The sequence below is a fragment of the Prionailurus bengalensis genome, chromosome A2 (genome assembly GCF_016509475.1).
Source record: "Prionailurus bengalensis isolate Pbe53 chromosome A2, Fcat_Pben_1.1_paternal_pri, whole genome shotgun sequence".
In the NCBI taxonomy this organism is placed as follows: domain Eukaryota; kingdom Metazoa; phylum Chordata; class Mammalia; order Carnivora; family Felidae; genus Prionailurus; species Prionailurus bengalensis.
Genome location: NC_057348.1, coordinates 119002461 through 119025531, shown reverse-complemented (window position 1 = coordinate 119025531; position 23071 = coordinate 119002461). Strand labels below are relative to the sequence as shown.

The 23071-nt window shown below is 50.4% G+C and overlaps 1 protein-coding gene across 2 annotated transcripts in view; it reads left to right on the top strand.

Moving 5' to 3' along the window:
• Positions 1 to 23071, top strand: part of JAZF1 (JAZF zinc finger 1) — a 351409-nt gene that overhangs the window by 324341 nt on the left and 3997 nt on the right. For both annotated transcript variants that reach the window (XM_043589163.1, XM_043589164.1), the window contains exon 4: positions 16707 to 16876. In XM_043589163.1, coding sequence (XP_043445098.1) covers positions 16707 to 16876 — 170 coding nt within the window. The remainder of the gene's footprint in view (positions 1 to 16706; positions 16877 to 23071) is intronic.

Here is a 23071-nt window from a genome sequence, read left to right as displayed (position 1 = left end):
GCGTACACACAGATATAACAGCCTCAAACGCGAGGCTGGGGAATTCGTGTTTAATAGAGTTGGCAGCGGGGAGACATTTTTCATACGAGAGGTAAGAAATGCAATCAGAGAAGAATGATCTTCACGATCGCAGTGATTTCCGAGAATGTTCATCTGGCAGAGGAAGGAGGACGGGTTGGAGGGCGCGAGACCAGAGGCCGCTGGCGTCTCAGTTAGGAGGTTATTTCAGTCGCCATGGTGCACGTATGGAAGCACATTGGATTTTCTTGATGAAACGTCTGCGTGTCGAAGGGGAAATGACTTGGTGTGGAAGGCTTTTCGGCGCCGTCGTGTGTAACACACAAATCCCTCCAAGTTGATAGAAGCCTGCCCGGCTTGCTCAACAGAAAGAGGTAAACCTCGTAGACATTGGAATGTTTATGTTCAGTCCAAAATGGCTCTGGTTTTTTACACAGCTGTAAAGTGTATTTAACTCCCAAGTATAAAACACTTCTTGACTACTGTTTCATAGCTTCATAAAACGAGCCTCGATTGCGTAGGTGCTGCCTGTTGTCATCCCCTATCTTTCCACGCAAATCTGTTTCCTGGTATTGTTCTTCCGCCGGGAAAAAATGCAGGCCAGCGTAAACTACCTTTTTTACAAGCAGCCATGAGAAGAAAGCCCCAAAGACAATAAGGAGCCTCTGCATTTATGTTTTTAACCCACGATTACAGATCTAACGAGCAGGGAAGCAAAATCGCTTTAATTACGAATGTTTTTCATTGTGGTTGTGAGCGTAAGGCAGTAACAGATGTTCATTTTCCCCAGCTCAACTGTTTTTAATTCTTTCTTGTACATGGAGAGAGAAATCTTTAAACATTTGCCAAAGTTCAATTAACATCCCTGGCTGAAGGTGGAAAATGCCCTACTTTGTTTTTTCTCAGCCGTATACCTGCTTTGGCTGTCTGTGCCACCCAGCACCGGGGAAGGATTCCAGCTGGCACACGTTTTATTACTGCAAAGTTAATTTGCAGAATAAGCCTTTGGCGGGAGGGGTCTGCTGGACTTTTTATATATTTATTTATTTACTCTTTTTCAGTTATAAATAAAATGACACTGTAAAACATTGCAGCTTAATTGCAGGAAACCCGGCGCATTTTTTGGTTGTTGTTCTGCAAGTGGTTAATAGCTCGTGTTTTGTTTATACAGAGATCTTGGCTAAGAATATGTTTACAGCCAAGGCCGTGCGACTTGGGTTTATCATGTTTTTCCTGTGCTCTGTGGAACAGAGCCGGCTGTTCGTTATTGAAAAGCCCGTTTCTGTGGAGAGTGGAGTTTGGGGGTGCTGGGGGACGCATTTATGTAAGAATGCAGAGCGATTGCCAGAGACTACGCGCACTCGAGCTATAAAGCCTCAACGGCACCTCGCGTGATGACATCACAACAAGTTGCCTTCGCCCCTCCGAAGTAGTTCAACTGGATTTTCTGGAGGATTGCGGGACAAGGCGCATGTGATAGCACCAGTCGACTTTTGTCCCCGTCTTTGATCCCGTGACCTGCGTGTGTGCACGTCAACGGGATCACTGTTTGATAGCTCAGGTGGAGCCCGCTTCCAAAAGATTGAGACCGTCACATCATTTACATTTGGGGTTTGGCTTGCTGAGCGTTGACTTTCCAGAAAACCGCAGGCCGACAAAGCGTGTCTCGTGGACGGCCGAAACTTGAAAACTGTGCCCCTGAAAGAGCCCGAAATTTACAAATGCCACCCGTGCCGGTGGCGTGGGCTCCGATGATAATGCCCATTCCAGAGGTTTCCTTGCGTCTCCCCAGAGGTTTGCTGAATATCTGTCCATTCATCCTCATTGAGGCAACTGGAAAACACCTCCCTTGTTGGTCTGTGACACACAGATTCGCCCCTGAGGAAATCTGTGGCTGCCGTAGAACTTACAGGCCTTGCCAGGGGTCGTTGGGTTTGTCTTTGGATCAAGTGCATTCTCCTTACGGAGCAAAACAATGCCAGGCAGGAAGTAGGAGGCCCCCGCTGGAAAATGGGAGGTAGGCTAAGGGTTGTAATAGTCGAATTACAAATACCACAACCCCTCTGGCACGCAGGACTGGGTTTGCTTCTTCAAGGTCGACCTTTATGTCTCTGGGCCAGGGCTGATTTGAAAAACGGGCCATTCGGATTTAGCGCTGGCCACAGATCCAACACCGTGGAGGAGGAGGACGGGGCCGTGAAGTGACTCAGTGATGCGAGAACTTAGAAAGAAGAATTCTCACGTTCATTTTCCCCCCAGGACCCAACTTCTACCTTGATATTAGAGTAACCGTTTAAGAGAAGGGTGTAAACCTCTTATCCCTTGGATAGCCACGAAGCTGCCTGTGTGTGTGCAGATCATGGCTGGGGAGCGCCTGGACTCCGTCAGAGCTACCCTAAGAAGCACTGTTAACGGCCGGTAGTTTTGAAAAGAACTTAATTCTTTCCGCATCACCTTCTGAAAAGTAGATAGGCAACCTGTTTGGGTAGACGTGGTGTCAGAAGACGGAGTGTGTGTCCCGAGCCCATTTCTGGTCGTACGCTTTGAACAGCTTTTATGGCTCAGGATCTGTGAGGTGACGGAGGTCTCGATCACCTGGCTTGCAAGGGCTGGGGTTCCCACTTCGTCGGCCCCTGAGAGCCGCTGACCAGACAGGAGACTCAGACCTGGGTGGCAGACTTTCGCCCCCGTCGGGACTCGCGCTGAGTATGTGCCCGGGGACAGGTCACCTCCCCGGGCATCGATGCAGGTAGTCCCTCTGTCGGAGGGGAGGTCGGCGCAGAATATCGGCGGTCCTTTCCAGGCTTGAAATGTTATCGTTTGGTGACTCAGTGATGACATTCTCTAAAGGTCCAGCTTGGGCATTTTAAAATCAGTCGGAAAGTAGGTACTGATGGTGTACTCGGGATTTGGAAGTGTAGGAGGGAAGCATACAAGCCAAGTCCGGACTCTTCTGGAACTGAAAACAGCTGAAAGATGTACATGAAAGGGGCACAGGTAGAGGCTGGAACAGGGGCAGAAGAGCGGGAGCCGAGGGAGACTGGAGGGTCAGAGGAGTGAACACCCCCTGTAAGGTCCCAGGGGAGGGGAACTAATTGGGGCACTAATCTCATTTTTTAAATGAGATTAGCGAGGTGGGGCCCCGTTAGTGGAGGCTCTCGGAAGAGGAGACCCAGAAATTCACCATTTCTCCTTTACTTTGCCCAGAGGGTCAGATCTTGCTAGAAATGCCGTTTCCCAGCTCTAAAAGAGAAGAAAATGGGCAAAAGGACCTTGGTCTTTTGTCACTGTGTTTCTGTTTTTGCTTTTTATGGGCAAAGCCTACTTCCTACCACATGTCAAAGATGGCGGGTGGGGCATCTTCCTGGCCTGCCCTCTCCTGGATAGGATTCTGGAAAAGAGGCCAGAAAGCAGCCCGTCAGCGCTCTCGGGGGATTAGCACACCAGGAAGTGACCCAAATAGAAGCCCCTGCTTCGGTTTGATAACGTATCTCGGAAGCGGGGGAGGCCGGGCGCGAAGAATGGGAGAAGCCAAGCCGATGCCACGGCGTCTGCTCCTCGTGTTGGTGCCATCAGGACACAGATGTCTAAAGTCTCCGAAATAACAGCTTCATCTTCATCCATTGTCATACAGACAGATTCCCATCCGACTGGCCACGGGCAGTTCAGGCAGAACAGAACTGAAGCACCTGGCGATTTCGGAGTCCGGCTTGTAAATACATCACCCGTCACGTTTCCGTGTGAGGGTTTGGGCGGGATGGCAGGTCTTTCCTTATGTCTGTTGCTGCTTGCCTGGGGACCGATAGATGTGGTTTATTGGGGCCAGGACTATTCCTGTTTCCAGCCTTCAATAGATAGCTAATCATAAACCTTTAGTCTTGTTACTAAACCAGGGGGACGCCTCTTGTTTTTCGCCCCGTGGCGTTTATATGGCGTCGTTCTGTTAGACGTGACTTGCCGTAAACACGCTGAGGAGAGGCAGCCTGCGAGTCGGGATTTGCAGTCTAATGATGCTTGTGTCCAGAGAGACCCTGTAGTTGAAGAGGGGACAAAGATGGAGGAAAGGAAAAGAGTCCACCCCCCTCCGTTCTGGGCAAGGAAGAAAGACCTTGTGCTACCAGTGCATGTGACCATCCACCCTGTTCTCTGCCGGGCCCTGTGGAAAGCCTGTTCTGTGACCTGGCCCAGTTCTTACCAGTGGGCACATAGACACTGCTGTATCCTCTTTTTTTTTTTTTTTTTTAATATGTATTTATTTCTGAGACAGACATAGCGTGAATGAGGGAGGGGCAGGGAGAGAGGGAGACATGGAATCCGCAGCAGGCTCCAGGCTCCGAGCTGTCAGCACAGAGCCCGACGCGGGGCTCGAACTCACGGACCGCGAGATCGTGACCTGAGGCGAAGTCGGACACTTAACCGACTGAGCCCCCCAGGCGCCCCATGCGGTTCTCATTTTTCAGTGAGGTAACTCGGGCCTGAAAGGAGGTAAGTCGCCCAAGATCCCGCAAACAGGACGTGAATTCTGGCAGTCCGAGTCCCGGGGCCTCGCTCTTATCACTGGGCCACCTCCCGTGGCCAGAGTTGATGCCTCTGTGTCTCGGCAACAGGGAAAGCTCAAAGCCATTTCTCAAATCAGCTGTGTCCACCTTAGAGAAGAAGGTCATCGTCCTCTGAGGAAGTAGCATCGTGTCTTTGTCACACAACACATGTCACATGTCAGGGGAGTCGAGGGAGTCAGGCTGGAGCAACCCATTCCACATGCTTGTCCAGGGTGGAAGGCTAGAGAAACCCCAATGGGGTTGACCATGAACCGCGCTCGGCGTGCATGAATCTGGAGGTGTGGTGGCCAGGTGCAGGGTTGTTGAAGCACTTCCCAGCGAAGGTCAAACCCAAGCAGGCCAGAGCAAGCCAAGGGCGAGAGGCGAGAGCACGGGAGCCAGCCCAGGGTGCTGAGCAAGGGGGCAAGAGCCAGCCACGGCCATGCACGTGCCAGTGGGCAGCTTTGTTGACTTCTGCGGCTCCTGGGGTCTGTCAGTGACCCAAGATCTTCAAAAGCAGCTGAGCATCGTCCATTGGCCTGATGGACGTTTCAGTTTGTGAAGTCACATGTCTGCTCAGCCCGTGAAAACGCCAACAGCAGATAGTTGTTGCTAAATGGCGGGTACTGGTTGAAGCACCTATGTGTGTATTAACTCATTTAGCCCTCTGCCTTGGGTGCTGTGCCCAGGACGACCTGAGTGAATGGCCCAAGGTCACCTAGTGAGTCACTGAAGGAGCCAGCGCCGGGACGCACGCTGTCAGGCTCCACGGTGTCCTCTTGTGACCCTGTGAGATATTGCCAAAGAAATAGAAATAAAAAGCAAAGTGCCATGGGGGGGAGGGGGAGTCACTCCATGGCGCCCCGCCCCGGGGGTAGGAAAAGCCAGGTAAATCAGCTCGTAGGGAGTGGGTGGAGCTATGGGCGGAGCTAGGAACAGACAAGGCCACGTTGTCTGCTTCTCACCCGAGCCTTTATTATCATGTCCGGAGTGGAAAAAGTCTGACTCGCTTTTATAACATGTCCAAAGCGATCTCTTTGGCTGGGAAGTTCTTACCCCTGCAGTTTCTCCCTCCCGATCGCTGTTGTCAAGGTTTGTCCCACGCGTAACGTTCCACCGGATTTTAACGCGGCCCTGATGAGTCTGACGCCGGCCTGATAGGGGCAGTATGTAAAAAAAACGACATCACTGGTGCTTTCCGGAAGCTGCCTTGTTACGAAGCCAAATAGCCTTCTTAAAAATCAGAAGTACTCTCATAAAACTCGTTTTTCACGCGGCACAGGCTGTAGTTTCCACATGGGACGAAGTGTGAAACTGAGCTTTTATGGGAGATCTCGGAGATTCGTGTGAACTTTCAGTGACTCCCATGACATTATTCCCCAGAGGAATAACTTATTTTCTGCTGTGGTGCGTTTCCCTGTCATCGGCTGTGTCTGGAAAGGGACCGTTACTCCGGTGCAGTGGAAACTGGTTCCTGCGGGCGGACCCTAATTATTTCTCAGCTCAGTGATTGCAGGCTTTTCCTCAGTATCCGTCATCCCCTCCTTCCCAGCCCTCTTCTTCGAGCCCTCGCTCGGCACAAAAACACTCACGCCGTCTGTAGGTGTGCGCTCTGTGAACTCCGCACACCGTATTTCGGAGTTCGAAGGCAAGACCCCACACCGATCGTCAGCTGTCGCAGGTGCCTGTACTGCACAGAGAGGCTGTACTGGGTTCAAGAGATCCTCTCGCCCCCTACTGTTTGCAGAGTTCGTGTTTTTATGTTTTTAATAATGTTTTTAATATTTTTTTTATTTTTGAGAGAGAGAGAGGGAGAAGGGGGAGGAGGGAGACAGAGTAGCTAAAGCAGGCTCAGTGCGTCTGCCGGCAGAGAGCCTGACGCAGGGCTCGAACGCACAAACCAGGAGAGCACGGCCCGAGCCGGAGTCAGACTCTTAACCAGCTGAGCCACCCAGGGACCCCCAGAGTTCATGTTTTTAGAAGCAGGTCATTTCCCCAGCAGAGGAGTCTGAGGTGTGAGGACAGACCACCGGGGTGCCCGCATCCTCACTGTACGCCTCGAGGGCAGAGAGTCTGTCTTTTTCATCCCCGGGTCTCCAGTACGGTGAACCAATTAACAAAAGTCAGTTCAGCGGTCTTATCCCAAATCAGCGTTTTATTTTTTTTCCCCCCGACAGCATTAGAAATCAGTACCTCGATCCGTTGTATTGGAAATGCAAAGTACAGGTATTTTTGTCTGTGCCTTTTAGGCAGATGACTGTAACCAGGTGATTTCTTGTTAGGCTTTGTCTAGCCTATGTCATTTCTTTCAAATTGAGACTTTTTTAAAGTTTGTTTATTTTTGAGAGAGAGAGTATGAGCAAGCATGAGTGCGGGAGGGGCAAAGAGAAGGTAGACACAGAATCCAAAGCAGGCTCCGGGTTCCGAGCTGTCAGCCCAGAGCCCGATGCGGGGCTCGAACCCACAGACCGTGAGATCATGACCTGAGCCGAAGCCAGACGCTTCACCGCCTGAGCCACCCAGGCGCACAAGTCTAGACAACTTTAATTACTGATTAAAATAATAATTCCAGCTAGTGCTAATATATACACGACTATGTGCCAGAAATTAATCTGATCACCTTATCCACGCTGAACCGTACGGTCTTCCCGGTAGCTGTGTGAGGTCAATCCTAGTGTTGCTTCAGTTTCACCGATAACAGAAAGGAGGTAGAGAGAGGTGAAATAAGGCTAGCGACGGCAGAGCCAGAATCCTAATGCGGGCAGCCTGCTCCCAACCCCCTGAGCCACCTGCCTTCCCACACAGCCTCTGCACAGGGTTGGGTGTGGTCTTGCAGCCGTGCTCATCAGGGTTAACTGGAGGATGTGCGTCTCACAGATCCCCAGATCCAAGGTCATCCCTAATGTCGTCATCACGCGTCCTTTTGTTATGTCATGCACAAATGGCGTTGTGTTTTAAAGAAGCATAATCACGAAGTACAAGATGTGTACATTACGCACACAGCAAATGTTCTTCCGGTGCAGGGGTCTCTCCTGTGGATTTCGTTCATTTTACGAAGACGAGCTAAGGCGCCCTGAGGCCAGGCGCTGTGCTCGGTGCTGGGGATGCTGCGGGGAATAAGGAGAACTTCCCCTGTGACGGTGATTTCCCAGTGAGCCGATCAGGGTGATGGGGAAGGCGGATCTCCCCACTGCCCTTGGACGCACTTAGGTCTCTCCTTCCTGAGTTTGGCTCCAGCTCCTTCCTGGTTCAGGGCAGTTGTGATTCTCTGGGTCTGGCCCAAAGCATTGGCTCCAGAAGGCCCACTCACCACTCACAGGCCTGTGCTTGCTACCTGCCCTACTTAGCTTGGCTGATTTGAAACTCTGAGAACCCATTCTGTTCGGCAACTTGATGACAGACCGGGCAGAGTCCAGGGTACCGTGGGTGACCCTTCTTAGTTCAGCACAAGGTCCGTGAATGACTTGTGCCATTCTTTAGAACCGGATGCACCTACTCTGAAAACAGAGATTGTCCCTGAGAGCATTGACCAAGATCATGGTGGGGCGCAGTCATAAAGGGTACCACAATCTTTTTCGTTTGTGACGAACTGTCTTCATATTTGGTGCCCATTGTATACACCTGTCACTTTCCTATTTCACCTGTTGGCCCCCCGTCTATGTGTGCCCTCCAGATGGTCCTGAGGTTGGCTTGCCAACAGCCCACGTTCTCAGGTAGATTGTAGGTTCCTGGCAGCTGACGCAATACCTTGGTGACGGTCGCCAAAAATGACCTTTCTCTTCTCTTTTAGCCTGTCTTACATCCTACTTAAATGTTGGTTAAAACTGTTTGGTGGTTTTCTAATCTGGATGAAATGGTTCTTGTAGTTAGAAGTGCTATAAACTGAGATGCTAATGGTCAAAAATAGCCTTAAGCTTGTTTTAGCGTGACACATAGTTAAGAACTGTATTTTAAATTGAGATGCCCACCTGAGACAAGTTTTATGAAGACTTCTTAGACTCTGACACCTTCTATTCCATTCTGCCTTTATTTTATTTCTTTCATGCCCCACCCAATTGATTGTATGACCCGCTTCTGGGTCACAGTCTGCATTTTTAAAACACTCCGACTGGGGCGCCTGGGTGGCGCAGTCGGTTAAGCGTCCGACTTCAGCCAGGTCACGATCTCGCGGTCCGTGCGTTCGAGCCCCGCGTCGGGCTCTGGGCTGATGGCTCAGAGCCTGGAGCCTGTTTCCGATTCTGTGTCTCCCTCTCTCTCTGCCCCTCCCCCGTTCATGCTCTGTCTCTCTCTGTCCCAAAAATAAATAAACATTGAAAAAAAAATTAAAAAAAAACAAAAAACAAAAAACAAAACACTCCGACTCTGCATCGGGGGTAGAGTAGCCAATTGTCACAGAAAACTTTTAGGTTAAATCTCTATGACTCTTGAGCAACCACTCGAAGGCTAAGGGAAAATAAGTCCTTTTACTCTCCCCCAAAGGTAAAAGAGTGGAATTCCTAAGGGGATGCAGAAAGGCAGGGGGTGGGTATTGCTGAAATCTGGGCTGTACTGAAGAGACATTGCCATTTTTGCTTATGGTTGACACACAACGTTACGTTAGTTTCACATGTATGAGATGTCATTTCTCGGTGCCCATTTGCCCTGAAAAATAGCCAGGAGCTGGGGACAATAAAGGAGGAAATGGTATTTTGTTTTGGGGGGGCAGTTTCTTTCTCCTCCAGCCAGCATGAAGAGCTGGGAGATTGGGGACCCAGAGAAGTATGCCCAGCTGGAGCCCTCAGTTGGCAAGGGGACCCCTCCAGGGTGGGAGAAGAAGTCCTTCGGATAATAAAGTTCCAAGCAGCTATGACATGGAATAAGGTCATGGTGAGGCGTCGGGTTGCTCCTTGATATGGGAAGTCATTAGAGGGTTTTAAAAGGCAAGTAAGATAATATATTCACTGTAAAAAATAATTTTTTTAATGTTTTTTTTTTAATTTTTGAAGGAGAGAGAGAGAGACAGAATGTGAGCGGAGGAGGGGCAGAGAGAGAGAGACACAGAATGTGAAACAGGCTCCAGGTTCCCGGCTCCGAGCTGTCAGCACAGAGCCTGATGCAGGGCTCGAACTCATGAGTCTTGAGATCGTGACCTGAGCCGACGTCGGACGTTTAACTGAGCCACCCAGGCGCCCCTCACTTTTTCTTTTTTTAAGTCTGTAGGAGGTCAAGAGCTGTGTAATATGGGGTCCCCTTCTACTAGAGCCGGAGAAGTATATTCCCTCATTAATTCATCCAACAAGCTCATGTCTTTGGCTCCTTAAGTGCAAGCACAGCACTGGGCACATTATCAAAGATACTGGCCAGGCACCTCCAAGTAAGTTAGAAAGTGTTGCGCCCCATGAGGGAAAGGTGGCTTCTGGCTTGGAGAGCCAGGACCATTTGCATACTTAAGGAGCAGTTGGGGGAGAATGACATCCAGGAATAAACTGAGGCCAGGAGCAAGGAGGTCAAGAACTTTCGAGGCTCAGCACATAGTCCCCAGCCATTAGCGTGTCTTCCATGGTCACCATAATGTTGCCAATTCATTTAGACGATTGTTGCCGTAGCTTCTATAAATTGGGTCAGTACCAAGTAAAGCTAATTTATAATGACAAATCTATAAGGCAGGCGACTCTTTGCTAATGTATTTGCCAGAATTTGACACCCCAGGAGAGTTTTAATTTGCTGTCACTGCAGTTAGCACTTGTGCATGAATATTAATGATCTGCATTATAGGGAAAATGGGGTATGCTGGGTTTCTGGAAAAGGTTGACTTGTTTTCATCTATCTGTGTGTCAGTGTTTTATGTTTATGAATACAAGGAGTGAGAACACTGTAGGTGCTCCAATGGAGAGCAGGCCATGCGCACAGGCTAAAGGGGTAAGCAAAGGACAGATGGGCAGAGGTTGGAGGGGAGTAGACAAGATTTGAAGTGGCTCCTGGGGCGAGTGACAGTGAGCTTGCCAGAGGCACTCAGCAGGGCTCCTGGGCAGTGATGTGGGTCCAGGTGGGTGAATCTGCATGTGTGTGTGTGTGTGTGTGTGTGTGTGTGTGTGTGTGTGCGTGCAGAGGCTCTGGACCACCTCGCTTTCTCATGTGATGCATGAGAAAGGCTCTGGTTTTTACTTCCTTTGCCAACCACCGCTAGGATCTTTCTGGCAATCCTGCAGAATGGTAATTGCCTTATCACGAAACCCTCTGTGCTAGGTTGTGCTCCTCCCCAAACTGAGATGCCAAAATGGGGCGCTCGGGGTGGCCTCTCTTGGCTGCTGTCCTGCCCACCGCAGGCCCCGCGTGGGGATTGTGCAGTGTGGATGGTGGCGATAGAAAAGTCAGCCCGAGGCAGACCACGGGCAGCCAGTGTTTATGTGGGCAGGGCGCGGTGAAATGACATTTTCTTGGAGAAACTCTTACATTGACCGGTGGCATTTTAAAAGTCAGAGTATCTAAGACAAAGGAGAATCTGAAAAACCAGCTCATGTAGCTCCTCTTTGGAAGACTCGACTGTGACCACCCTGGGAGGGCAGGGTTGAAACCACTTGGTGTTCGAGCCCAGTGCTTCCCACACACTCCCGTGTGCACCCCGCGAGCGGCTGTGACTCCACACGACGATGCGTCCCCTTTCCTTCCTCTCCGGTCTCTCCAGGGCCTTGTTTTGTGTGTCACGTCTTGATCCGTCACGCGGGGGATGTTCAATTTGAAAAGAAAGGAGCGCGAGGTTTGGGACCAAGTACCCTCGCACCCGTCCAGTCTGCCTGTTTCTGGCCAGGTGACCTTCGGCACATCTGTCACTTCCTGAACCCCCCCTCTCCCCTCTGTTAAATTGGGGCAATAGAAGGTTGGCTACGGGACAAGCACCAGGCACACAGGAGACACCCAAACCCTAAGCGGCAGGAGCAGCTCCCCACTCCTTCTGGTTCCAGAACGACGCGTGTAAAAACAAAACCTGCTCGTTCTTGGCTGCGATTCTCATTAAGAAGTCCAAGTAAACACAGAGAGGTTTAGGCATGGGGTGGGGGGGGGGGGGGGAAGCGCCAGAATTTGGGGAGCAAATGGCTGAAAGCAAAAGGAGGCCAACAGAAAGCAGGCATTGTTACTGTGTCATAAATGCCTCCCGAAAATCTTCCCTTGCGGCCCACCGGTGGACTGAAATGAACAGGCCGTGTTAGGACAGGCCGTCCGCGCCATGGAGTGTTGTAGCCAGAGGACCTGCAAAGGCAGTGACCATCGTAACAGAGAGGTGGCTGGGCTAGCGTCCGCCAGAGTGCTCAGCAGCCCGTCTTTCGTTCTCGGGCTCCCTTTTGAGACGCAGATCTGGGAGGGTGTACTCTCTTCTAATAGGGAACGACGGGTTCGTCACGTTTGGACACCTGATCAGGCCAAACGATGTTTGTTTCAAAATGCAGGGGAAATGTCTCCGAGAGGGTTCTCCTGCGCTGCTTCCCAGGTAGCACAACCCAGGGCACGGGGGCGCCACGACTGGAATCCGTCAAACCCGCTGGCAGTTTTCACCTGTTCTTCTTAATTAGGGTCCGTAAGCTTTCGCTCTGTTTTGTCAGAAAGCCTTCCTCGGGGCCCTCTAAGCGTGAAGTTGACCGAGGGGCTGTCCGTTCGTGGCCGGTGTTTTCCTGTTTTGTGTCTGAGCACCTCGCCCCTTTCAACGGGCCCTTGCGAGGATCTGGGGCTGCCCTGTAGAAAGGAGAGAGCGAGAGTGGGGAGAAGAAAGGAAGATGAAGACGAAAGGGATAACCATAACCTTTTGCCGCTTACGACCCTGGGCCAGGTAGCGCTGAGAAGGCAAGCCCTCCGCACAGACCGCCGTGGGCCAGCTGAGTGTGGGGTGCAGTGGCCCGTAAGTTCCAGGATTCTGATTCCATGACCCAGTGTCCCCCAGCAGAACTTGATTGATTGACTCATTGATTGAGACAGCATGAGCGGAGGAGGGACAGAGGGACACACACAGAGTCCAAAGCAGGCTCCAGGCTCCCAGCTGTCAGCACAGAGCCCGACTCGGGGATCGAACCCACAGACCGTGAGACCATGACCTGAGCCGAAGTCAGACGCTTAACCGACTGAGCCGCCCAGGCGCCCCTCTATTATGATACATTTACTTCTTCTTTTATCCTCATCCTTTGATTTGCGTATGTTTTGTACAGTAACGTGTTCGTGCACACATGCCTTTTCCAATAAATACATTCCCACATGCTCATACTCAACAAGGTTTAATTGATCGGATGTAGGACCAAATTGTTGGGCGGCCCCTGCTGGGAGAACCAGCTTTGCCACGCCCCACTTCCCATAATGGGCGGGGCAACTCCGGCAACGGTCTGGAAGCTACCAGGAACTCATGAAGTTCGTTTTGAAAATCGCAGATGCAGCACACATGACAAATGAACCGCCCTGGGGCTTATTTTTTCTCCATGCAAAGACGCGAGGAAATGAATACAGCACAAAAGAGAGGGGCTTGGCCCACATGTTTTCATAACTCCGGAGGTAACTTTAGTTTCGGGTTCGCTCTTCCTAGGGCGCAAAGATGTTCGAGAGCAGACAAAGGGCGGTGGCCGTTGGCAGATGTTTTCTGCAGGACACCCCGGGCCCTGCCGGCACGTCTTCCAGATGTCAGCACCAGGCAGGTGCTGGCACGTGCGTGCGTGTGGCCTGGGAGCAGAGCGCGCCTGTCCCCACCTGCCGCAGGTCCCCTGGCTGCAGAATGCAAGACGGCCAGCAGCTGAGGACCAGGCCTCGCCTTCCAGCTGCTCACAGCTCTGTTGGACGATAGGGTGGCATTTCGGGTACAGTTAAGATAAGCTACAGAGCCCCCCCCCCCGACACACACACACTTCTGTACCCTCAAGAGCGAGGGAACGGTGGGCGAAATGAGGAACCTGTTTTTATAATGTTTTACTTGTTTATGCACCAAATACTCCTTTAATGTTTATCCTGTGCCAGGCATTGTTCTCGGTGTATTGTTTTAAATTAAAAAAAAAACAACTCTTTTTTAACATTTACTTATTTTTGAGAGAGAGCACGCGAGCGCATGGGTGGGGGAGGGCCAGAGAGAGCGAGGGAAACAATCCAAAACAGGCTCATGGCTCTGAGCTGTCAGCTCGGAGCCCGCGGGGCTTGAACTCACAAACTGTGAGATTGTGACCTGAGCTGAAGTCGGCCGCTTAACTGACTGAGCCACCCAGGCGCCCCATCAGTATATTGTTTTGAAAAACAGGAACTCAGCTGTGCTTCACGCAGCCTTAAGGGCTGGTTCGTAGCACTAGCCCATTTTACAGGTGAGGAGTCTAGAAGATCAGAGAGGTGACCGTCACTTGCCCGGGGCCACACAGCTTGTCAGTGGCCGACCAGGGCTCACACAAGCCCCCAGACCTGGGCTCACAGACCTCCCTGTAGATGGGGAGGTGCTTAGCTCTGCCCACACTGAGAAGTTCCCACAATGCGCTTGTCTTTCTAGTGGAGATTCCCGTGTCTTTCAGAATTATCTTAGTTTTTGCTTGATTTCACAACAGGCCTTTCTAAACGTATTCTATGCAACCTGTTCATGTAATGTTATCACAAAAATGATGTTACGTTGTCTTCCACGTTTTTGAGCACTTACTATGTGCAGACGTTCTGTAGGCGTTAATTCTAATCCTTAAACTCCAAGGAAGAGATTTGTGTCCCTTTCACAGAAGAGAAAGCTGATGCCAGTAGCTTGTCACTCAGCTGACATGCCCAGCCAAGACGTGCACTGATGTCTGTTATAGGATAGAATTCAGTGTAAACAGGTGCTTCTTGATCCCCTACCAAGGGAGCCGGTTAATTTCGCAGAGCGCCCCAGCGGTCCCTGTGGTGAACTGGTGCGTTGCCAGGGGGTGGGGGGGTGGGCAGTTAGCCAGGGACAGTGCCCCTTCACGCCTGTCATCCGGGGCCGGCGTTTCCCCTCACAGGCGCCCCAGCTCGGATGATGAATTGTGTGGTCCCCCTACCTGCAGGATGCCGCGTGGTTTCCAGGCGACTGTGTTCCCAGCCTCCACCCCTCAGGGGCTGCCTCCCTTTGATCCAGTGGAGTCTTGACGTTTTCTCTTCTGCTGGGCTTCATTAAGCCCTCAGTTGGTCTGAGGTTTTCCCCCCCCAGTTGTAAATGTCGCATGGTTCTTGGTATTCAGGTTAACAAATTAGCCCAATTAGATGGGTAAATTAGTCATTCGAACTTTCCGAAGGCCTGCTGGAGGAGCTTTGTGAAATAGCATTTATAGTTTTCTAACAAGCAATTTAAAGGACACCAGCATGTGGCATTTGTTTAAGAGTAAAATGTCCTAAACAATGCCCTACTTAAAAACAGATTTCAGAAGTTGCTCACAGACTCCGAAACACGGCGGAGTATATACCCCTGTGTTGTCGCGTAGAAGCATTTCTAAACGGGTCTCTTATTCCTGGGGGCTACGGCCCAATACAGCAGGGTTACCGAAACCCAGAGTTATTTCAACCCAGTTGAAAGTTGAATTCCAAACCTTTCGCCAAATTGATTTTTCTGTGCCAGCCGAGTTTCTAAATAGGCCTCAAGACAGACTGCTCTGGACTCCAGAGTGATAGATGATAAAGAACCAGCGAAAGGGAGTGCAGCTGGCAGTGGAGGCCGGGAGGCACGGTGGGGGAAAAAAGCAGTGTCCCTTCATAGCTCATTGAAAGCGCATACGCTCTTGAACCTCACTGGACTCGGTTTCCTCCTGTTTCGAAAGCAACAGTCGTCTCCAGGGTTGAATGAGATAATGCATCGACCGTGCCTGAAACACAAGAGGCGCGCCATCAACCTGAAGTCCCTTCCTTCCTTCGTGGATCCTTTTAAGTGTTAGCTTCAGAGGCCGGGGTCCTTGTGCCTGGCTCAATTGGCTCTTCAAACAATCTTATTAATGCCTATTAAAATGAAACCCAATAAAAATGCCAATATTTGGTGTTGAAATAATTGATGTGGCAGAGAAGGACCACGGAGCACCCAGGCAGGCCCCTGGTGCAATTTAGCCTCACACCTGGGGGATGAATTTCACAACTGTAATTGCTACCATATAATTCTTATTAATGTTGTGCTATAATTCCTATTTATTCCACGGGGCTTGTAAATGCATTAAGACTTGTCAACATATTATTTTACACTGTTTATGATCTTTAGAATTATGTCCTTCGGGGTTGTATTGTGCAAAAGCTCGACATAAATGGCTTTGGGCCTCATTAAAAAAGAGCAAAAAGCGGCTGCTTGTTGAAGTGGTTCTCCGTCCCCACCGTCCTGAACAGAAGTCTGGGAAGCACATTTTTAATTCAATTCCGAACAGAGCTCTTAACGTCAGGAACACAAGGGAGTCCCCTCCTCCCATCCGAGCAGTCTGACTGGGATGGGTGAGCCCGCCCTCGCAGGGAATGCTGTGAAAAGACAGGTGTAGACAGGACCCTGGGGACAGGTGTGGTAGGGAGGTGTTTGGTCCTCCATGAGCTGCAACTTGTACTCGGACATGAGTTGGGTTTGGAGCTTCAGGTGTTTCTGGGTCCCCCCAGCCCCCCGCTCCCTAGCTTCTGGTAACCCCCTTTTAGGTCCACATTTCCTCGTAGTCCTCTCAGCTCGAGCTGTAAAGGAAAAGATCTGAAATTAAGTCCCACTGAAGTGTAGCGAGCTATTCAAAGTGTAACCCCCTCCCGCAGGTGTTTGCATTTACGAGGCTAATACGCGTGAACTTCTGGGGACAGAATTCTGTGCATTGGAACGTCAGACGTAGCCGGTGTGTACGTGTTCGGGCAGGGGTGTCTGCCGTGGCTGGGTGTCTTCGGCTTGGGCCTCAGAGCCTTCCCGGCACCTTTGGAGTCACGGACTGGCCTGCCAGGACGTCCGTCCGGGTCAAGTTCTTGCTCAGCTAATTGCCCGCCAGGAGTCATTGGGCAGCTCTTAATCTGGTCTCTTAGTGGAAACTAGTGGAAGCGCAGGTCTCTCTGCCCCCAGGGCAGTCCCTTTGTGCCTGGAATGTTCTCCCAGGGCAGGAGGAATGCCCCCCCCCCCCCCCCCCGTGTGGTCACCCATTCCTCCCTGCCCTGCGGGTGGCAGGAGCAAACTGGAGGGAGCCCGCTGACGGCTCTTGCGCTTGTCTGACCCTGCAGGCAGCGAGTACGACGAGGAGGAGGTCGACTACGAGGAGTCGGACAGCGATGAGTCCTGGACCACAGAGAGCGCCATAAGCTCCGAAGCCATCCTCAGCTCGATGTGCATGAACGGAGGGGAAGAGAAGCCTTTTGCCTGCCCGGTTCCTGGATGTAAAAAGAGATACAAGGTAAACGCGGTACCTCCACCCCACCGGGCATGACTGCGTGGAAAAACAAGCCCCACGTCGGGTAGCAGCTCCTCCTTCCGAAGCGAGCGTGCAGCCCGGGCAGAGACGCCCCCCTCTCCCGTGCCGGCTGAGTGCCCGGTCCTCCCGGAGACATGTGCCTGGGCACACGCGGGCCCCTGGTCCCTGGCAGTTCGGTGGGGTTTCCCCTCTGCTCATCTGCGCGGGAGCTGCAGGTCGAAAGAGGGGATGTTTTTGGTAGGAGGATCGTGTTCCCGGTGGTCTTCAAACTCATGTCCTGTCAGTCAGAATATCAAGTGTGTCACCTGTTTGCCAAGCACCTGCCTCAGTGGTTGGCTGTGCAGGTGGCTCACAGAAGGCGGCCTTGACGTCTTAAAAGCAGTGGATGTGCTAGGGTATTTAGCTTTCGGGGAGGGAGCTCTTGCCCCCTCCCCCTCCCACCAGCCCCCCCCTCCCACTGGCAGGAAAGGCAGAAAAGGGGGCTTTGAAATCTTTCTCACCAATGGCCCACCTCAGTGCCCTCTCTATATAGATGATGTGGAACCCGTGTCTCCGAGAGCCTGGCTGGGTGTCATGAACAGCCGGGGCACTAGATCTTCTGTTAAGTAAACTCAAAGGGACAAAACAATGAGGAACACCCACAACATTCAGGTGTCAGTCCAGAGGGCGCCTTAAAAAACAAATTTTTTTTTTTTTTTAGGAAGGAAGAATATTTATTATATAAATATTAAAATCTATACATTCTTAGCTGATGATACATACTTGATTAAAAAGTCTTTTACTTTTCGGGGCGCCTGGGTGGCTCTGTCGGTTAAGTGTCTGACTTCAGCTCAGGTCACGATCTCACGGGTCATGAGTGCGAGCCCCACATCGGGTTCTGTGCTGACCGTGTGGAGCCTGCTTGGGATTCTGTCTCCCTCTCTCTGCCCCTCTCCCCCTCAAAACTAAATAAACAAACACTTAAAAAAAAAATTGCAACACTTCTGCCAAGTGTCAGCAACTCTTTAAAATCCAGCTGTGAGAAATATAAAAATCAGAAACATACTTGGTACATTTGATGATATGCGAATTTACCCATAGCTCAGCAGGTTGACCTTTTTTTTTAATAAAAAGGCTTAAAAGATGTGCAACAGCATAAGCAGTTCTCACATTGCTCTTAAATATGTCCCTGAACACTAAAAAAGAAAACGGCTTCCGTATTTTTTGTGCCAGCCACTATATAGAAGCATGCAACACAAATGAATCACAAGACTAAGTGGCCAAGGTTTCACCTATTTTATACTGTTAGCATTTTATCTTGGAAAAGTCCCGATATGCTTTGTGTAAAATGAAAACGCCAGGGTGGAGGTGTGAGAATCCCATCAGGACAGGGGAGCTGTTGGGGTCAGAACATGACTCAGAGTTACAGACGCACATTTTCTTTCTTTTTTTTTTTTTTTTAAATGTTTCTTTCTTTTTGAGACAGAGCATGAACGGGGCAGGGTCAGAGAGAGAGAGAGAGAGAGGGAGACAGAATCTGAAACCGGCTCCAGGCTCTGAGCTGTCTGTCAGCACAGAGCCCGACGCGGGGCTCGAACTCGCGGACCGCGAGATCATGACCTGAGCCGAAGTCGGACGCTTAACCGACTGAGCCACCCAGGCGCCCCCCGGACACACATTTTCTACGTCAGAGGCATGGAAGGCAGAGTAGGAAAGGCAAGGAGGCTGTTACCTCGGGAGGCCAGAAAGCCAAGGGATTGTCAGACAGGCCCATTTTTCCAGAGGGTAGCTCTTGCGTGGCAGAAAGAGAGTTTTCCTTCTCTATTTATTTCAAAGTGGACAAAGCTAGACCGAGAATTCGCTCATTGATTCCTGCCTGCTTTCCAGATGCCCCTCTCTGCAGGCTTCCCTGCCCCCTTCATTCCTTCTCCGCCCGCTTCCCCACCTCACCTGTTTTCCTGCCATTATTCTTTGGCTGTAATTTTTCTCTTGGGTTTCCAGCAATTCCTCCTGTAGTTGTCTGCATCTGGGTGGTTGGGGACTTGAGTGTTCTTTCTGCACGTAAGGCCAAAAGAAAATTGAGTGAAGCTCGGGCTGCGGAGGCTGCCTGACTCAGTACCTCCAGCTGACAGATGACCCCGGGTGGCAATTAGTGGTCCTGATTTCCATGAGGGAAGTGTGAGTTTCCTTTTCTGGGCCAGAATGCCGAGTAATGCTACGTGGGCCAAGAACAAACACGTAACTACTTCTAACCGAGTGCTTGAGGAAGCGTGGTCATACTCCTTTCAAGCTTCGGTTTGACTCTTTCTGCTGGGAAGTTACTGGCCGCAGGGCAGCGGTGAGCTCTGGTGTAATTCCTGCCTCTTATTTACTGCGCGACGGTCCGATTGGGTCTTGGCTTGAGGCAGGTTTAATGAGCGGCTGTGCTGTGGCGTCAGGCAGAATCCAGAAGTGGTGCCATCTTGTTGTTCGTTCCCAGGGCTCTCTTCAGACTCGTCCGCTGTTGGCAGGGAGTCTCTGACCCGTTAGCCGCTTGGGCACCGACCCCAGATCAGTGCTTCTCACCACTTCCCAGCATTTGCAGAACAGAGAGGTGACGTCCCTAACTTTCTAGACTTCATGCTGAGTTGGCCAAGGGAGAGGGGCCCGGCAGGACAGCCGAGTCTCCATGTTGTTTCCCAGATAATCCCTTTGCCTGGGGTGCTCCCTTTCCCTCCTCTCTCCATCAGCACTTCTCATTTGAATTCCCCTCACTTCTCAAGGCACGGCTCAACTGCCACCTCCTCTGGGGGAGGCCGTACCAAGTTTCCCGGCGCCGATTCCCCAACTGAAGTTCGATCCTCCCCTGACCTTTCTACTCGCTCTGTTCATACCACTGGAGAGAGCACTTACTAGCTTTTCACCCCAAGGGTCCACACAGCTCATTGACCCTTCAGCATCGGTCACAGGGCTTGGACAAGTAGATACTCTGAGGATAAAGGAGCAGAGGCAAAATGTATGGGGAAGAAGACAACGCCTCCCCCCCCCCCCCCCCCCGCCCCCAGCCAACCACCAGGAGCCCAGAGCAGTAACGTGATTTTGGATTTGTCCCAGACACGTTTCAGACCTGGAATAACTGATCCCATCCACCTTGGTGCAACCCACACTCTTCTTCTGACTGCAGGCAAGAGAGAGAGGACTCCCCAAGCTTGTAACTGGGAATGGCTTTAAAAGATGGGCTGTGGTGCTTTGAGGTTTTTTTGCCTTTGATAAGTTTAAATATTAGAGTTGTTAGAATTAAGGGTATTTTTTAAGAAATAGGCAACAGGACAAGCTGTCCCCTGCACTTTCTCTGGAAGGGTCCCTCTGCTACATGGAGAACTTTGGTGGTTTCAGCATCGTGAAGAAAGCGTGAAGGCGGCCTCTCATGTCCAGATACACAGCCAGGCAGGTGTGAGCTCGAGGTTTTCCGGGAAGGCCACATCAGCCCTTCTCTCCCTCGGCGGATCTAAATCTCCTTGTCTCTCCTAACTGTCCCATCAGAAGCCCTGGTGGGGGTATAACAGGCAACCTTTCCAGAAAGCAACTTGGCAGTAAATAATCAGAACTTCAAAAAAAAAAAGAAAGAAAGAAAGAAAAAGAAAAAAAAAGTCCATATTCTTAGCTCCATAGTCTCCTAGAAATGCATCCCAAGCACATCGTCAGGGATGCAGAGATTGATATACAAGGATGTTCATCACACTATGACAGCACAAATTTAGGAAACACTAAATTTCTAACAGTAGGGCAATGGAATAAAACGATGCCCTCAAAATCCTTCTTTCAAAAAAAAAACATAATGATGGGAGACTCCAATCTCCTATGATAGATCTCTCATGGGGAAAATGCTGGACGGAGGTAGCTCAGATGTTCAATAGTGATTAACCTGTTCTTTTTTTATGCATTTTCTACATTTGTACAATTATCTACCCTCGACACAGATTGCTTTAATAAAGGGACTTTAAAGATGTGACTCCCACCTGACTCATCCTGGACGTTGTATGTGCGGCCATGCGGAGTCCAGTGGGGGAGTGACTTCCATTTCAGCTCTCAGGCTGGTTGGTGTCACCACGCTGCTACAGGTGGCTTTACTTTCCACTCTAACATCACCACCCCCTCCAACCCCAGCTCGTTTAATTTTTCTTCCTTATCAAATCCCCAAGTGATTTCATCCTCTCCTTTATGTAGAGCATCAAGGCCTGCGGGGAACTGAAAGTTAGTTTTTATATCAAGGCCACATGTCACATACTGTAGTTATTCGGGTCTGAGTGCGGACTGTAAAAATCAAATACTGTCGAGGACACAGTGGCCCAGCTTGGCGTCCAGACTTTAGGTTTCATGATTTGATCTGGACTGGAATTTGGAGAAGAGGTCTGAATTGTTCGTTGTGCATTGACCGGTTCTATTCCCTCATCAGGGCAGGTAGCTCCTGATGGTAGAACCTGGCATGGAAATGAGCTGATGCCACCCTTGCCTGCCTGTGCCCCCTTGCTGCCTCCTCCCTGCCTTCTGGCACATGCCAGCCCTGTGTCAGACCACCATAGGTTACTGACCGTTTTCTCCAGATGGAGTGTCCCAATCCTTCCCAACTTGTACGATTTTTCAAAGACCACCAGCTGGTTGTACTACATAGTAAGTACCTAGCACTTCAGGTATGTGGAATTCTGGGAGAAATGTGGACTACTCTGGATTCCGGCATCCCTGGGTTCCCATCCCAAGCCTATCATTTACCTGCTTCACTCACCTTCTCAGTGTCCATTTCATCTAAAACAGGAGTACTGGGTAAGACAGGACACCTCAAATACTCAGCATGAGAAGCTCTTCATGTTACTGACCTTCCTTGCCCCCCCCCCCCCCCCGCCTTTTCTTCTTTCCCTTTTTAAAGATGAACTCCCGGGGCACCTGGGTGGCGCAGTCGGTTAAGCATCCGACTTCGGCTCAGGTCATGATCTCACGGTTTGTGGGTTCGAGTCCCGCGTCGGGCTCTGTGCTGACAGCTCAGAGCCTGGAGCCTGTTTCAGATTCTGTCTCTGCCTCTCCCTTACTCACGCTCTGTCTCTCAAACATAAATAAATGTAAACAAACAAACAAAAAAATTCAAAGATCAACTCCCTTTCCTCTTTCCCGAGACCAGAGGATTTAAGCATTTCATTTTCAAGTCGCCTGCCATCACCTATTTTAGTTAATATTTCTGAAAGACCAAACTTCTTTTAGACTCTCTGCAATTATATATAAATGTCCGTGAATCTTTTTTAACCTCAAGTGTTAGAAAAGTGAAAGTTCCCATTGCTATCTGTGAATGAACAGATGGGGCAAATCTTGAATCTCATTAGAGCTTGCACTAACGTGTGACAGGGTATCCCACTGACACTCGTGAACATTTGAAATCACGGCGACAAAGAGAGAGACGGGTCAGGTAGGTTTTTTAGGTCCTTTGGCCAACCCTGGAAGAGCCACGTGTTTCCAAATGTGCAAGTGGCTTACTCATTTTTCCAAAGTAATAAAGCAAATGTATGGAGTTAGCGGTGTTTTCCTCACAGTCTCTCACGGCCAGACTCACACCACCATGTTTACATTCAAGCGAGGAACAGACCACAGACCTGCTGAAATCCCCTCCGCCCTGGCCTTGTCCTTCTCCTGCCGAACTCTGGATCCGGTCATGTTGGACTGGCTTCTTGCGGCTTTAGCAATTTCGGGTTTGAGACTTCTCACCTAATGAGTTGTAAAAACTCAGGCCTGGATGGAGTATCTAAGCCCTGTTCCTGCTGGGAGTCGCCATGCTGTTTTGCTTGCTAGTCAAAGGTAGTTAGTTTTGGTTCCCTCTATTTTCTTGATTTTTGATGATCCATTTTACAAATTCCCTGTGGAAACGAGGACATGAAATGTTTGAGTCACCCTTCCATCTACGGAAAAGGACCCCACTAGGTGCTCAGTGAATGTATCTGTTGATCTTTTAGTAAATGGGATGTCAGCGAGGGACGGACGCAAATTTCTAGTCTTTGCGAGCCAGGAAACTTCCTACCGTATTGTTACTTAGAAAACCAGTGGTGCTTTCCTAATGTTTTTAAAAACTTAATTATTTCAAGTACCTTAAAACTGTTGTCCTTCGTGGTTCTGTGGGTTGCCTGGCACCAGCTAGGTGGTTCTTACCTGGGTGCCTCATGCGGTGGCAGAAAGATG